The sequence below is a fragment of the Haliotis rufescens genome, unplaced genomic scaffold (assembly GCF_023055435.1).
Source record: "Haliotis rufescens isolate VD_foot unplaced genomic scaffold, xgHalRufe1.0.p SCAF_8, whole genome shotgun sequence".
Classification (NCBI taxonomy): Eukaryota; Metazoa; Mollusca; class Gastropoda; order Lepetellida; family Haliotidae; genus Haliotis; species Haliotis rufescens.
The window spans coordinates 4449076-4467008 of NW_025964372.1; the positions used below are offsets into that span (position 1 = coordinate 4449076).

Sequence of the window (17933 nt, forward strand, 5' to 3'; positions counted from 1 at the left end):
CGTGCCCCCCATTTTTATTAAGGCTACGTTTGAGCTTACAATACTATTCCACAATGAATATTTTTCATTATCGCATGAGTCACGTGATTGTCAGTACGTCCAGGTTTGTACACTCTCCTACCCAGAGTTCCTTGCGGTCAACCTAGACCCAGTACCTCTGCCACAGGACCCCTGAAGATCCGGGGTAGAATAGGTCTTCAGCAACCCATGTTTGTCGTAAAAGGCGACTATGCTTGTCGTAAGAGGCGACTATGCTTGTCGTAATAGGTGACTATGCTTGTCGTAAAAGGCGACTATGCTTGTCGTAAAAGGCGACTTTGCTTGTCGTAAAAGGCGACTATGCTTGTCGTAAGAGGCGACTGGCGGGATGGTGTGGTCAGGCTCGCTGACTTGGCTGATGCATGTCATCGTATCCCAATTGTGTGGATCGATGCTCATGATGTCAATCAATGGATTGTCTGTTCCAGACACGATTATTTACAGACCGCCGTCATATAGCTGGAATATTGCTGAGTTCGGCGTTAAACACCCCTCCCCCCCCAACCTCTCCCCCTCTCATCCTTCGCTGTGTCATTGTAACTGAGAAAATACTATACATGTTCTCTGAAAACGAATTGTGGTGGAAAGAAAAAAGCAAGGAGTTCTTTTTAACCGAGGTTATTTTTTATTAGCTTAGATCGGACATACTCGGATCTTGTCTTGCTTGGGTCTATGACACAGACATCTTCACCCACTGCACGACGAACTCGGCTTCTGAGACAGACTTGTTTTCTGAAAGAAAATGTACCACGAGTTAATACCAATGTATACCAATCATTGGGCCCGTGAAGATCCGGGTTAGAACAGGTCTTCAGCAACCCTTGCTTGCCGTAAGAGGCACCTAACGGGATCCGGTGTTCTGGCTGACATGGTCTTCGTATCCCAGGTGCGAAGGTCGATGCTCTTCATGTGTTGCCTTGTCCAGACTCGATTATTGGCAGACCGCCGTCATATAGCTGGAATATTGCTGAGTGCCGCGTCAAACAAACATTAAAAAACAAACAAACAAAATAAACAAACACAGAGTTCCGAATAAGTTGCGTATTTGCGTAAAATGCGTAAAAGAATTCACACTTACGTATACCCAAGTCATTATGAGTTGCTGGTGTAGAAATACGCCAACAAATAATTATATTGCAACACTTCAATTATATATGCGTAATAACACTTCAATTATATATGCGTAATAACTCAGTGTAGCCTAGCAACGTGTTTACTGCAGTTCCTTACTGACTAGCACTTATATTTACTGATCGAATACACCCTGTTCAGCAGAAATGAATTCAAGTCTCTATTGTAACTTAGCAATGTACACGGCTGTTAGATTATGCGACATGTGACACACTTGTGGAAGCATATAAAAGATGAAACTTTGAAGTCAGCTGAAACATTTCAAGAATTATTTTTAAAAAAAACATTGCTTCATAATTACGAAAGCCTAACGATGCCACTTTGGAAGCATAATTTCATTTTTTTCAAATCGAAAATTCTCGTCATGTCAATTATTTTCTCGTTACTTCGAGTTTATTTAAAAAACTTGAAATTTCGAAATATAAATCGAGTTATTTCAATTATTTTCTCGAAATTTGTGTTTTTTCTCGTTCCTTCGATTCATTTCTCGCTATTTCAAGTTTATATCAAAAACTCGAAATTTCGATAAGTTTCTCGTTACTTCGATTATTTCTCGTTATTTCAATTTTTTACTCGAAATTTCGAGTTTTTTTTCGTTATATCCAGTTGGCTTCAATAACTCGAAATATGGATTATTTTCTCGTTATTTCAAGTTTATTTCAAAACTAGAAATTTCGATTTTTGTCTCTCCTTTCTTCGATTATTCTCTCGTTATTAGAAGTTTATTTCAAAACATTTCCGAGAAAATAATTGAAATAACGAGAAATTTCGATTTAACAAAAATAAAATTATGATACCAAAGTGGCACCATTAGGCTTTTGTAAATAATACCCATGCATGAGTTAACCAAAGTTAACAGAGGTTCACATGGGCCGTCCGGGGTTTCCTTATCGAACGTGAGGAGAGTTATTCCTGCATTTTCACATCTGTCCACTCAAGATATTGACAGCAGATAGGAACGTGAGTGCGTGAACATTGTTTATTGCCTCAGTCGGTTATGTCACAGCTGTCTGTTCATGATCGGGACTGTGCTAGGCACACCAGTGGCTAATGGCAAACATTTAAAAACGTCCACTGACAAACCCTTGACTCATAGAACGGCCGGCTGCTTACCGTCTTGGTCGAAGTAGTGGAAGATGTCGCTTACCGTCTTGGTCGAAGTAGTGGAAGATGTAGGGCAGATCCACGTCCTCGGTGATGACGCCGTCCTTGTTGACGTCGATGTTGTGGAAAAGGACGATGGCTTCGCTTGGGGGCCCGAGGTCCTTGATAGCCCAGTCTGTCACAAACTCATTGCTGGTTATCTGATGGTCCGCTGACCGGAGAAGATCAAGACAAATAATAATAATAATAATAATAATAATAATAATAATCATCATCATCATCATCATCATCATCATCATCATCATCATCATAACAACAACAACAAAAGACAAAACAGAAGCAAACATTAATTTGCATATCACGTGACTGACCTAATGCAAGGCTTTCAGGGCGCTTTACATATTATATTGAATGATTGTATTGATATGCTACTACAACTGCCACATTCCGACGTTTGACAATAATATGTCATATCTGTTTGTTTGTCAGCAATAGTCCAGCCCCATGACAGCGTCTGTAAATAATCGAGCCTGCACCAGACAATCCAGTGATTGGCATCATAAGCATCGATCTACGCAATTTGGATACGATGACATGCATCAAATCAAAGTGTAGATCGCTATCGCTAGCTCTCCATCGGGCGTCGATGACAGTGAGCCGTACAAGCAATGAAGACAACGGATATTAACGAAAATGGAAAATTATAGTTTTTCGCGTTTTAGGCTATTTTCTCAATTAAAGTTGACATATGTTTATCTTGATGGTAGGTAAACAGATGGAAAACATATGCAATATTCTTGAACGGACTGTGAAGGGCGTGAGAAATCGTCATATCTCGTTGGCCTGTAGCTGGGTAACTCTGGGTACGGAAGTGGGAAATGAATGACGTTAACAAAGGGCGAGAACAATCTCATTAAAATCAGATATTAGTTCTCGCTACCGCTAAACAAAGATCTGAGGAAATCCAATTAGGGGTCACGACAGAACGACCTTTCATCCGGCCAATCAGGGCGTCGCTTACCAGATCATGAAAGTGACAGTCGGAATGCGATTTCTCATCATGCAGCCTCGAAAACTTTAAAACGGGGTATTCCGAACGATAGTTAGGGCTTAACGACTGAATCCATACATTCTAGACCATATATTAGCCATTCGAGAATGTTCTTTTGTTCAGGTTTCAAATTTTTAAACGAGAATTTGTCAAAATATGTGTCGAAGCGTAGTCGCCAATTTGAAATTAGTGCCGTAAAGCAGGAGAAAGCTGCCTTCTGATTGGCTATGTCGACTTCTTGTCAGTAATTCCATTGGTCGGTCAGAGTTCGCGAAAGGTCGGTCTGACGTGACCCGTAATGGGATGTCCTCAGATCTTTGTTTAGCGGCAGCGAGAACTAAGATCTGATTTTAATGAGACTGAGGGCGAGAAATACATTTTAGTAAGAGTAGATGGGGTGTTAGTCTGTCATACAGACCCTGATACAAATAAATCCAATATAGCCCATGCAAGTCTATAATGTTTGGCAATTCTAGATTACTGCAGTATCAGGTAAGCGTTGTACAAACATCAACTTACAATCTAAGTCGAACTCCAGAAAAATGGCATGAAATTCGGGTTGTGTCAGAATATTGTCGCCATCTTTATCTGATATTCCGAACAACCTTCTCGCTTCCTTGCTATCACCCACGTGACCTGATGGATAGCACAGTCTGAAACACAAACCACCGCTGTTATTTGTTTGTTTGTTGTTTTATGCCGGACCTGGCAATATTCCAGCTACATGACGTCAGTCTTTACGCTGTAAAAATGCGTTAAGATCCTAAACACAGACTTGAACGCGGACATTATTCAGGTCTCAGCGTGTTTAGGATTGTGTTTATTAGCTAAACGTGTTTAGGGTGTGTACCCCTTGAATTTCATCAATTGGAGGTCATTTAAAAAAGGGTGCTTTCTGGGGTTTTATTAGCGTTTAATGAGGTGAGGGGTTGCTGGGGTGGGGTGGGGGGTGGTAGCAGTAAAAATGGATTAAATTGGAGATAGGTGGGTGGTGGTAACTAAAACTGTAAGGGTCTATCGTAGTGAGTGAGTGAGTGAGTGAGGTTGATTTTACGCCGCTTTTTGCAATATTCCAGCAATAATCACGGCGGGGGACACCAGAAATGGGCTTCACACATTGTACCCATGTCGGGAATCGAACCCGGGTCTTCGGCGTGACGAGCGAACGCTTTAACCACTAGGCTACCCGACCGCCCCTCTATCGTAGTAACATCAGATATACGTTCATTGTCAGCTTCCTGTATGAGAGCATCTTACCGAGGCAGGAGTGTTAACTGACTTTAAAAGTCCAGTTTCCACCCTTGCCGAACAAGGCTGGAATTCCTGGGCTCGATCATAACGCCACCAGTGGCTATTACGAGCTATGTCCCTTCCATGTCTCTCCTATGGACCAATCAGATTCGCCTCTAGTATCACTTGCATTTGCTTCAAACAAAATGGCGGCGTCCAGTCAAGACGATCTGATCGATAATCAAGATCTATATTGTGATAAAACGAGTCTTACATCACAAAGTGCATCAAATCACGTGAGCACCTTGATTAAAAACATGAACAGTTTTAGAAAATATCTGTTGACAACGAGGTGGCGGTGCACATGTTTTGCAAATCCTTCAATCGACCGAAATCTGAATGACAGTTTACGAACTGGATTTCGATTTCGTTGCGCGATTTTATTAGACTATGCATAGACTCGTTAGTCCAGCCAAAATGTAACTTTGCTTAGGAAGGATCTAGCGCCTGAGCCCTATGTCTTATCAAATTATATCCATAGAAACACCAGAAAATATTTGCCACTTTTACGCAGGGGCAGCCTCCCCATTAACATTGAAAAAATGAGGTACAGTCGTCCCCCTGTCCCCCTTCAGGGTAGAACTTACCCTTTTTGTTTTAACTCAGTAGAGACTGAGGTCCACTTCTGAATTGATTGTTACATGTATGATGATTTACGTTATGATGTAATGAACGCTATGTGTGAATGCATGCCAGATTTTAAAAACTTATCTTCAACCGAGAAATTTATAACATTACTCAGATGTGAACACGGGTGTTATACTCTTTGTAAGCTGATTGATCAAATGTTCCAAAGACGCTTGTCACTCATTTGATTCTGTGTGTGCTTTTCTGCACGTATGTCATTATGCTTGCGAATTGTAGTATTTCTTCCTCTGATCAATGTTATACTTGTAATGCTTATGTTGAGTGTCGGTGAGGATATATGTGTGTGTGTGTGTGTGTGTGTGTGTGTGTGTGTGTGTGTGTGTGTGTGTGTGTGTGTGATGGGGCGTATAATCTACGTATGGTGTATGTGTACGTGAGTGCGTGCGTGTGTATGTGTGTATGTGTGTGTGGGGTATAATGTACGTATGGTGTGTGTGTGCGTGTGTATGGTATAATGTACGTATGGTATGTGTGTGCGTGCGTGTGTTTGTGTTTGTGCGTGCGTGTACTTGTGCGTGTGTGTGTGCGTGTGTGCGTGGTATGGTGTGGGGTGGGTGTGTGGGTACCTACGTGTTTGTGTATGATTGTGTGCGTGACTTTATAAGTAATTTGGCGTGTGTTTGTGCGTGTGCGTGCGAGCGTGCGTGTTCTTAACCTAACCTTAATTTTAAACATTGTGTTAGTATATGTCTTATGTTACCTTACCCAGATCATGGCGTTATAATTTGCTTTTATGTCTAAGTGTCTCGTAGACCATACCTGGTCGGATGTTATATTTTACTGTTCGTGTACGTGTTTTAGTATGAAGTGTATATAACATGTGACACTATAATAAACATTATTCTCTCTCTCTTCTCTCGCTGTAACTCCATAATACCAGCCTAGTTCGGCAAGGATGGAAACTGGACTTTCATAGTCAGTTAACTCTTGCCTCGGGTAGATGGTATGAGAGAAATGCTTTTAGTCTTACAGCAACAACGCATAACACATAATACTTTTAAACCTCGGCGGAAAACCTGCAACCTCTTGATTTGTAGCCGTTTACGCTGCCACCTGTGCTACCCGAGACTGTGTCAGTTTTCTTAGTCACCGTTAAGTTGTACATTTTCATGTTAATATTGTACCATGTTCGTTGTAAGTCTTGTTGGTATACATGTATGTGTTATGAATGTGCCTGTGAATCTGATTTGCACATCTAGTTTCAATATATATGGTACATCTTATCCATATTTAACTTGTTTATTAATGATATGTACTTTATTGATACAGGTTTAAAAATATTTAATTTCGAAACATGTTTAAATTTTAAAATCGAAACATGTCAAATTCTAAACATGTTCAAATGTATTTAAAATCTAAACATGTTTTAACGTATTTGAATTCTTAACATGATTAAATTACGGGATGTTGTGCTAGGTGGTGTTTAGGCCGTGAGATGATAGCTAAGTTCATGTGTTTAGACCTAAATGCACTTAGATAGAACACACCAAATAGTGTTCCGTTTAGTATTTAAACACATTCCTCATTATGTTTAGATCTAAACATGTCCTGTCTGTGTTCGCACATTTTGTACATTGTAAATAATCAAATTTGAGGCAGAAGAACCTGAAAGATAACAGGCACGGGTATTATATCGAAACAATGGAATACACCCGTATTTGTGAATGAAATATACAATTAATACACTCTTACTAGAACGTGAAACACAGCAAAACACACGTATGAGAATATGAGATATACATGTACAACTCAAAATGAAAGGTAGATAACTCACCCCACTGCCAGAAAGGACGCAAAAATGGCTAGAGTCAACATGGCCGCTGAAATATACAAGAGATAGCTAAATGTCGGGAAACACTTTTGAACCGCGTCAGTTCATCGCTTTAAAAGTAATTTCACACGCGGATGATACGACGAAGTTGCAGAAGCCACTCAATTCAAAACGTTACTCTTTTTCTAAAAAAAACAATCCTTGACATAATAAAGGAATTTGTTGCACAACAGCTGTTAAGTGTCTGTAGAGCGGGTCTCCGGCATAAGGCGACCAGAGACGCCTTCAGCAGTCCGGCTCAGTGTTTGTCAGCGTATGTTTGATAACATTTAATAATTCAGTTTGGGGACTTGTGATCCGTGTTTGACAAATGGCAAATTAATTATCCCTGAAATAACTACCTAAGCTTGGCTCTTGCTCGTAGCATTAACCACTGGAATATCTGACCCCGGGCCGCTGTGGTATTGCTCGGTGCCAACAACAACAACAACAACAACAACAACAACAACATATACTAATTGTTTCCTGAAACTACGGTATGGACATAATTAGCATGTCTTAAGCATAGACAACGTCTCATTTACGATATATCGACTTAAATTGATTGTAAATATATTGTCCTTTTATTTCCGGCGTCACTTAAGTGCATATCGTACGTGACAAGAATGCCATACACTCTCGAATCGCGACAATGTCGTTCCGCTCTCTGACCCCGATTCGGCACGCATGTTGTCTATTCATGATCAGGAAGGTTACAGTCATTTGTAATTTTTCATGCCGACATACACCACCTGCCATAATTCAAGAATCATGTGTTAAGGCACAAACAATACCTTTTACTTGAGGGACCATTTCAAAAGTCCGATGTCAATAAAATTATTCCTTACGTTTTGAGACATACACACCCTACCCAACTACAAACATGATTGTGAGTGAGTGAGTATGGTTTTACGCCAGCAATATCACGACAGGGGACACCAGAAATGAGCTTCACACATTGTACCCATGTAGGGAATCGAACCCGGGTGTTCGGCGTGACGGGCGAACGCTTTCACCACTAGGCTACCCCGCGCCCCACATGCTTGTGAGATTCGTTCAGAAAGTAAATATATGTATACATCAAGGTGTCCTCACAATCTTTTGGCACGTTCTTTCTGTCTTGTATTTTTACCCTCTTATGAGACCGCCTCCGTGGTCTAGTGGTAGAGCGTCCGCCCAGAGAGCGGAAGGTCCGGGGTTGGATCCCCGGCCGCGTCATACCAAAAGACGTTAAAAGATGGTACTTGTTGTTACCCTGTCTGGCGCTCGGCATTAAGGGGCTAAAACAAGGACTGGTCGGCTGGGAGTCAGTATACTGTGTCTGAGTGGGGTATTCATGTTACACTGCGGCATGGTATCTCAGTGAGCTAGCACTATAAATCGGCATCAGTCCGGACTAGTACAAGCAGCCACACAAACACACACACTTACATGCACGTCGCTATAGGTAGTAGTCTTTAACGGGATTGGAGCCGTTTCTTGAACAGTAAATTAGCTGATTTTGAGGATGGAATGCAGCCCTGTCCTCAAAACGTAATGAATTCAGATCTGTGTCTACCATACTTTTGAGGGGGCATGGGTGGCCCAGTCGTCTAAGACGCCGCGATACGCTGTGTAGAGTTGTGTCCCTTGGGCACGCCAGAAACCTATGATTGTGGGTTCGTTCGAATTCTGGTTCGCCCAAATTATGTTTCTAGGTTTGTCAGCACCATACCCATGCTCATGGGTTTCACCGAAGTGGTAAACGTCTGAGTACTGCATCACTTCGGACTTTCCTCGCACATTAAGCTGACACGCCGTGATATAACTTGAATACTGTTAAAAGCGGCGTTAAACCCAAATCACTCACTCACTCACTCACTCACAATACTTTTGAACTGCCCCCCAAAACTGAAACACCTGGTGTCTTTATTTCACATTGAGTGAGTGTCATTTATTTGTTTCTTCTCTAGCAGATACAAACAAGCATTGATATCCCTCGGATGTTAGATTTTTCATTTAAGGATATTTCCGCAAACATATTACAGCTTTTCACGATTTACCTGTTAACTTCCAAGAGTTTCCCAAATCAAAACTACCATAGTTTAAAAATTAGAAACATTTTGAAATTAGTAATTTTATAATTATAATTTTCAAACTGGGGCGGGCTGAGGTCAAATTATATTTCAATAATTTAAATAATCGGTCCTCTAGTCAAGGGAAGAAAGGCGCATTGCTTCTTCATAATCAAGGAACGTCGTGTCGTTTTGGTCGTTTATTATCTTATCCAGATCCAGTTGAAGGTTTTAAAAATGTCAAGATAACAGAAGTTAAATGCGGCATTTAAAACGTGAGGTGTGTTTTAATCTCGCAATTTACATAACTGCACACGGAAAATATAATTTGGAATTTTGGGAAAAAATCTTTACGAACTTACTGTACACATTAGAATGTAGAGCTTGTTTATTTGTTGTTGTTTTTTACGCCAAACCCAGCAATATACCAGCTATATAACGGCAGTATGTAAATAACTGAGTTTGACCTAATAAACCAGTGATTGATAGTGCGAGCAACGATGCACGCAGCCAGGGTACGATCACACGTCATCCATCCAAGATCACCAGTTAAGTTACCCCCAACGAGGCATAGATTTCTGAGAACCAGTTCTAGTTCTAACGGGGTTAGGATGTTAGGAGAGGTGAGGTGAAATTGGGTTTAACGTCGCGTCCAAGATTATTGCACTTATATAGCGACACGTGTGTGTGTGTGTGTGTGTGTGTGTGTGTCTGCTTGTACAAGTCCGGTCTGCTTGTACAAGTCCGGACTGATGCCGATTTATAGTGCTAGCCCACTGAGATACCATGCCGCCGTTTAACATGAATACCCCACTCAGACACAGTATACTTGTTTTAGCCTCTTAATGCCGTGCGCCAGACAGGGAAACAACAAGTACCATCTTTTAACGTTAAGTCTTTTTGTATGACGCGGCCGGGGATCGAACCCCGGACCTTCCGCTCTCAGGGCGGACGCTCTACCACTGGACAACGGAGGCGGTACGGGTTACGATGTTATGAGTGAGTGAGTTAGGTCTTAATATCGGCGCCATTAATCACATTTTTTTTATATGAGCGTGGCAGGTCGTCGTGATGTAGGCCTTACACTAAGAAAACTAAGAAACATTACAAGGGCGAATATGGGATTCGAACTCACGATCAGAGGATACGGGCCTAACTAAGGGACGTAACTCTACACAACGAATTGTGCGCCGTAGACGACTTATCCACCGAGCGTACACCGGCAGATCCGGGTCAAACACACAATTATGAAATTACTAGAATTTTCTTATCTTATCTTGAATTTTGGTATTTGGAGTCATATGGTATAGACGTGTCTTGATGTAGGAAAAAACGAAGAAAGAGCCTCCCTTCCCTGTCAGTTTTGAGAAAACTCATTTAAAACAAGAATGTTCCAAAACAGCCTACCCCATGTTTGTTTGTTTGTTTGTTTGTTTGTTGTTTAACGCCGCACTCAGCAATACTCAAGCTAAATGACGTCGGTCTGTAAATAATCGAGTCTGGACCAGACAATCTAGTGATTGACATCATGAGCATCGATCCACGCAGTTGGGATACGATGACATGCTTGAGCCAGCGAGCCTGACCGCCCGATCCCGTTTGTCGCCTCTTACGAAAAGCATAGTCGCCTTCTAAGGCAAGTATGGGTTGCTGCCTACCCCGAATATACAAAGGGGCAAAATTCCTGTGGTACCGAACACCTGTGGTATTTTATGTATGTGGTGTCATGTGCGACCCTGCAACACATGCATGATCGAGTTTCCCGTGAAGATCCGGGTTAGAACAGGTCTTCAGGAAACTATGCTTGTCGTAAGAGGCGACTAATGGGATCAGATGGTTAGGTTCGCTGACTTGGTTGATGCATGTCGTATCCCAATTGCGTGGATCGATGCTCATAATGTCAATCACTTGACTGTCTGGTCCGGACTCGATTATTTACAGATCACAGTCATGTAGCTGGAATATTGCTGAGTGCGGCGTTAAACAACGAACAGAGATTAATCGACCTTCTTGAAAAGTGTTAAAATCAGGAATAATCCCCAGCGCACTTGTGTGGCACTAGTGCTTGGGCACGTGTAAACTAAACGATGTGTTTACGCGTGTTACCTTTTACAGACATCATTGTTCTTGTACACATTATGATGTTTGTCAACACTTAGCTTTGTTCTCATACTTGGCAGTAACATTTATATTTCACGACCCCCCACTATTTCTTAACAGTATATTTTGATGATTTTTTGTTCTGAATTGCTATACCTTCAAAAATATTTGGTGATGTCTTTCTATATCGCTGCTTCGAAACGCTGCCTGAATGTGTTTTTGAGAGAAAAAAACAACAAAACAACAAAACAAAACGCTCAGGCCTGCGTTGCGTTGTTGCTTGGTTGCTTCAGTGTGTGCCTGTCTTCAAGTAGGTTATATATAAAGTTATGATAACCCGTACCTCCGCCGATGTACATGTAGGTCTTTACTGATGTTTCTTCTCTGCCAAGTTAAAATATACCTCTACCTCTAACATACTAATCGGTCATACTTGCATTAACTTGTTAAAAAGTGTTTCCGTTCGAACCCGCAGGACATTTTCACTTAATTAATGTAAATTCACGACAACAGGGATTGGAGAGGAAATGTTTTTGAAGTCGTTCTTTGTAGATGTTATAATTTATTCTGGCATTATGAGAGAGTGAGCAAGATTTGCAGGCCACTTTTACAAATCTCAGACATGTGACAGCGGGGGACAGAATGGGCTTCAAACAGTGTACCCATTTGGGGTATCCAACCCGGCCATTCGACGTGACGAGCGAACGCTTGAACCCCTAGGCTACCCACCAACCCTTTTCTGTATTGTTTTCGTGAGGTTTCATCTGAAAGAATTTGAACTTGACGACTGTCTTCTAAATTGTTCAAAGCTGCAAGCCCTTAAATGTAACTAGAAACTCGTGCTGCACGTGCGAAATTGAGTCGAGAAGAGTCTACTTTTATAGAGAGGAAAAGTAACCGACGTATTACCATTGCTCGATATTTAAAATATTTTTCTGCTTGATTTGACATATTGGATCGTTCTAAGCTAATTAAAACACACTTCTCAGTTATGATTGGTAACCATCCTAGAAAGAAAATACAACTCAAAGAAAACGCCGGAGTTAAGCGTAACAACACTCATATACTCATGGATCTGATGCCTTCGCTCAATAAATATTCTTTGTTTTCAAATGTGTGACTGGTAAATAACATATAAGCACACAGTTCTTACCTTATGATCAGGACCAAACTGTGCGAGAGAACAGACAGATGCGCGACGACGGTTGTTAGGTCACGATAAGGCGGTAGGCTCCAGACTGTCTGCCGTCGTGCGTCCTGGGCAACTCGGAACAGTCGGAATGCGTGGTTGTGTTCATAGGAAAGTTCTTGAAACCCGGATGCAGCGTGTAATAAAGGGATGGGTGGATGTTGCTATCACTGGGTGAGAGGGTTCGTTTGAGGTCAGCATTATTGTCTTGTGTAGGAGTTCAGTTATCTGTTCCAACAGTAACATGTGTTAACAGTAGTGAGTGAGTTTGGTTTAACGCCGCTTTTAACAGTATTCCAGTTATATCACGGCGTGTCAGCTTAATATGAGTTGAAAGCCCGAAGTGATGCAGGTCTCAGATGTTTACCACTTCGGTGAAACCCACGGGCACGGGTATGGTGCTGACAAACATAGAAACATAATCGGGGCGAACCGGGATTCGAACCCATAATCATAGGTTTCTGGCGTACCCAAGGGACACAACTCTGCACAGCGAATCGCGGCGCCTTAGACGAATGGGCCACCCGTGCCCCCAGTTAAACAGTAAATTTGTTAAATAAATAATATCGTTATATAATGACTGCATTCTTTGAACACTTTAATATATTCTGCAAGAACATGGCACATTATTTTTGGGATTAAATGAGAGTTAAATGAATGTGTGACCATCTGGTTGGTTGATTGAATGGGTGACTGAGCTTCGTGTGTTGACTGAATGAGTGAACATCTCGTTGGTTGAATGAGTGAGTATGTGGTAGATTGAATGAGTAAGTGTGCATCTGGTTGATTGAATGAGTGGGTGTCTGGTTGATTGAATGAGAAAGTGTCTGGTTGATTGAATGAGTGAGTGTCTGGTTGATTGAATGAGTGAGTGTCTGGTTGAGTGCGTGAGTGAGTGAGTCAAAAGTTGTGCCTTCGACTGGACCACCCGTGCCTGCACAGAGAATCATAGTGTGTTAGACAGGGCAACTCCATCCTGCACAGTCAACAGAAGTGTGTTAGACAGGGCCACTCTATCCTGCAAGGTCAATAGTAGTGCCTTAGACAGGGCACCCCATCCTGCACAGTCAATAGTAGTATGTTAGACAGGGCCACTCCATCCTGCACAGTCAATAGTAGTATGTTAGACAGGGCCACTCCATCCTGCACATCCAATGGTAGTGTGTTAGACAGGGCCACTCCATCCTGCACATCCAATGGAAGTGTGTTAGACAGGGCCACACCATCCTGCAGTCAATAGTAGTGTGTTAGACAGGGCCACTCCATCCTGCACATCCAGTGGTAGTGTGTTAGACAGGGCCACACCATCCTGCACAGTCAATAGTGGTGTGTTAGACAGGGTCACTCCATCCTTCACAGTCAATAGTAGTGCCTCAGACAGGGCCACACCATCCTGCACAGTCAATAGTAGTATGTTAGACAGGGCCACACCATCCTGCACAGTCAATAGCATGGTCCTTAGACAGGGCCACTCCATCCTGCACAGTCAATGGTGGTATGTTAGACAGGGCCACACCATCCTGCACAGTCAATAGTGGTGCCTTAGACAGGGCCACTCCATCCTGCACAGTCAATAGTGGTGTGTTAGACAGGGCCACTCCATGCTGCACAGTCAATAGTAGTATGTTAGACAGGGCCACTGCATCCTGCACAGTCAATAGTGGTGCCTTAGACAGGGCCACTCCATCCTGCAGTCAATAGTAGTGTGTTAGACAGGGCCACTCCATCCTGCACAGTCAATAGTAGTGTGTTAGACAGGGCCACTCCATCCTGCACAGTCAATAGTGGTGCCTTAGACAGGGCCACTCCATCCTGCACAGTCAATAGTAGTGTGTTAGACAGGGCCACTCCATCCTGCACAGTCAATAGTGGTGCCTTAGACAGGGCCACTCCATCCTTCACAGTCAATAGTAGTGTTAGACAGGGCCTCTCCATCCTACACAGTCAATAGTAGTGTTAGACATGGCCTCTCGATCCTGCACAGTCAATAGTGTGGTCCTTAGACAGGGCCACTCCATCCTGCACAGTCAATAGTAGTGTGTTAGACAGGGCCAATCCATCCTGCACAGTCAATAGTAGTATGTTAGACAGGGCCACTCCATCCTGCACAGTCAATAGTGTGGTCCTTAGACAGGGCCACTCCATCCTGCACAGTCAATAGTAGTGTGTTAGAAAGGGCCCCTCCAACCTGCACAGTCAATAGTAGTGTGTTAGACAGGGCCACTCCATCCTGCAAGGTCAATATTAGTGCCTTAGACAGGGCCACTCCATCCTGCACGGTCAATAGTGGTTTGCTAGACAGGGCCACTCCATCCTGCACAGTCAATAGTGGTGCCTTAGACAGTGCCACTCCATCCTGCACAGTCAATAGTGGTGTGTTAGACAGGGTCACTCCATCCTTCACAGTCAATAGTAGTGCCTCAGACAGGGCCACACCATCCTGCACAGTCAATAGTAGTATGTTAGACAGGGCCACACCATCCTGCACAGTCAATAGCATGGTCCTTAGACAGGGCCACTCCATCCTGCACAGTCAATGGTGGTATGTTAGACAGGGCCACACCATCCTGCACAGTCAATAGTGGTGCCTTAGATAGGGCCACTCCATCCTGCACAGTCAATAGTGGTGTGTTAGACAGGGCCACTCCATGCTGCACAGTCAATAGTAGTATGTTAGACAGGGCCACTGCATCCTGCACAGTCAATAGTGGTGCCTTAGACAGGGCCACTCCATCCTGCAGTCAATAGTAGTGTGTTAGACAGGGCCACTCCATCCTGCACAGTCAATAGTAGTGTGTTAGACAGGGCCACTCCATCCTGCACAGTCAATAGTGGTGCCTTAGACAGGGCCACTCCATCCTTCACAGTCAATAGTAGTGTTAGACAGGGCCTCTCCATCCTACACAGTCAATAGTAGTGTTAGACAGGGCCTCTCCATCCTGCAGTCAATAGTAGTGTGTTAGACAGGGCCTCTCCATCCTGCAGTCAATAGTAGTATGTTAGACAGGGTCACTCCATCCTTCACAGTCAATAGTAGTGCCTCAGACAGGGCCACACCATCCTGCACAGTCAATAGTAGTATGTTAGACAGGGCCACACCATCCTGCACAGTCAATAGCATGGTCCTTAGACAGGGCCACTCCATCCTGCACAGTCAATGGTGGTATGTTAGACAGGGCCACACCATCCTGCACAGTCAATAGTGGTGCCTTAGACAGGGCCACTCCATCCTGCACAGTCAATAGTGGTGTGTTAGACAGGGCCACTCCATGCTGCACAGTCAATAGTAGTATGTTAGACAGGGCCACTGCATCCTGCACAGTCAATAGTGGTGCCTTAGACAGGGCCACTCCATCCTGCAGTCAATAGTAGTGTGTTAGACAGGGCCACTCCATCCTGCACAGTCAATAGTAGTGTGTTAGACAGGGCCACTCCATCCTGCACAGTCAATAGTGGTGCCTTAGACAGGGCCACTCCATCCTGCACAGTCAATAGTAGTGTGTTAGACAGGGCCACTCCATCCTGCACAGTCAATAGTAGTGCCTCAGACAGGGCCACTCCATCCTGCACAGTTAATAGTGGTGTGCTAGACAGGGCCACTCCATCTTGCACGGTCAATAGTAGTGTGTCAGACTGGGCCATCTGTGTCGCAAATGTTGTTCAGCAAATATTGTCACATGAGCTATAAATAAGCAACTAGTTGTAGGAAAACATTAACATTTTAATATACATGTACAGTTACATCAATGAGCTCATTGACAAAGTGAAAATATTGTCATTCCTGTAATCTGCACATATTTCCCACAGAACCTCTTTCTCCTAGCAATGCCCAGATCTTCCAGACAAAATCAGACTGAAATTATATCATGACAAAATAAACAATTGGTCACATACACACAAGCATAAAACAGTTAATATTGCTTTACAACCATAATACACAATGGTATAAACCCTTGGAATGTTGAAAATCACATATTTTTGATTATATTATAAAAAATAGCCCTGGAAAACACAAAGAATAGAATAGGTACTCTAAAACAAGTCTATCCTGTATTAATGTTCAGACAAACTTCATCTGTTTCTGTTTACAAAATGTCATTCTCATCCTGAATTGCTGAAACAAAAAAGTGATGCAGGTCTGAGACGTTCACCACACTAGTGAAACCCACAGGCACGGGTATGGTGCTGAAAAACCTAAGAACATAATCGTGGCAAACCGGGATTTGAACCCATAATCATAGGTTTCTGCCATGCCTAAGTAAGCAACTCTGCACAGCAAATTGTGGGGCCTTTGTAGGCCACCCATGCCCTGTGTTCTCAAAAGATAGAGGGAAGTTCTGAATGCATAAAGAAAAGAACAGTTGGCACTTACTTTTTCTCAAGGTGTTCACAGATATCTGAGTGCTCATGCTGGTATTGTGAGTGAGTGAGTGAGTGAGTGAGTGAGTTGTGTATAACGCTGCTTTTAACATTATTCCAGTTACATCAGGGCGTGTCAGCTTAATGTGGGAGGAAAGCCCAAAGTGATGCAGGTCTGAGATGTTTACAACTTCGGTGAAACCCATGAGCACAGGTATGGTGCTGACAAACCTAGAAACATAATCAGGGCGAACCGGGATTTGAACCCACAATCATAGGTATCTGGCGTGCCCAAGGGACGCAGCACTGCACAGCGAATCGCGGCGCCTTAAATGACTTGGCCACCCATGCCCCCCCTTCGACTAGAACTGTTGCAAAACAACACTTAGAACAGATAAACTTGCAAACACAATTGCAGTTTCACTGAAATGGCAAGCTAGATCCTTGGTATCACAATTATTATTTAATAATGCTGAATCATTCAAACTCACTTCGTACAGCCCATGAGAGGGGAGGTAACTCTGTCAAACTAAAAATTTGTGACCTTTACAGAACAATACCACGTTCAGACTGAACTATATCATCACTACAAGAGTGAGTGAGTGAGTTGGCTTTAACGCCGCTTTTAACAGCATTGCAGTCATATCGCGGCGTGTCAGCTTAATGTGGGAGGAAAGTCCGAAGTGATGTAGGTCTCAGACGTTTACCACTTGGGTGAAACCCACGAGCACGGGTATGGTGCTGACAAACCTAGAAACATAACCGGGGTTAACCGGGATTCGAACCAACAATCATAGGTTTCTGGCGTGCCCAAGGGACGCAACTCTGCACAGCGAATCGCGGCGCCTTAGACGACCGGGCCACCCATCACTACAAGAAATTCGGGGTAGAATTGGTCTTCAGCAACCCATACTTGTCATTATTGGCGGCTAACGGGATCGGGTGGTCAGGCTCGCTGACTTGGTTGATGCATGTCATCGTATCCCACTTGCATGGATCGATGCTCATGGACCAAACAATCCAGTGCTTGACATCATGAGCATCGATCTGTGCAACTGGGATACAATAACAAGCATCGACCAAGTCAGTGAGCCTGACCACCCGATCCCATGAGTCGCCTCTTACTTGAGTGAGTGAGTGAGTTGGGTTCAACACCGT

The 17933-nt window shown here is 43.2% G+C and overlaps 1 protein-coding gene across 1 annotated transcript; it reads right to left on the reverse strand.

The window, feature by feature from the left end:
* Window positions 1–641: 641 nt before the first annotated feature.
* LOC124112336 (insoluble matrix shell protein 5-like) lies at window positions 642–12536 on the reverse strand. The gene is made up of 5 exons (XM_046472403.2): window positions 12381–12536; window positions 7038–7083; window positions 3845–3978; window positions 2318–2485; window positions 642–771 (listed from the first exon to the last, which is right to left on the reverse strand). Exons 2-5 carry the CDS (start codon window positions 7076–7078, stop codon window positions 710–712), a joined length of 405 nt encoding a protein of 134 aa, XP_046328359.1. The 5' UTR covers window positions 7079–7083; window positions 12381–12536; the 3' UTR covers window positions 642–709.
* Window positions 12537–17933: the final 5397 nt, after the last annotated feature.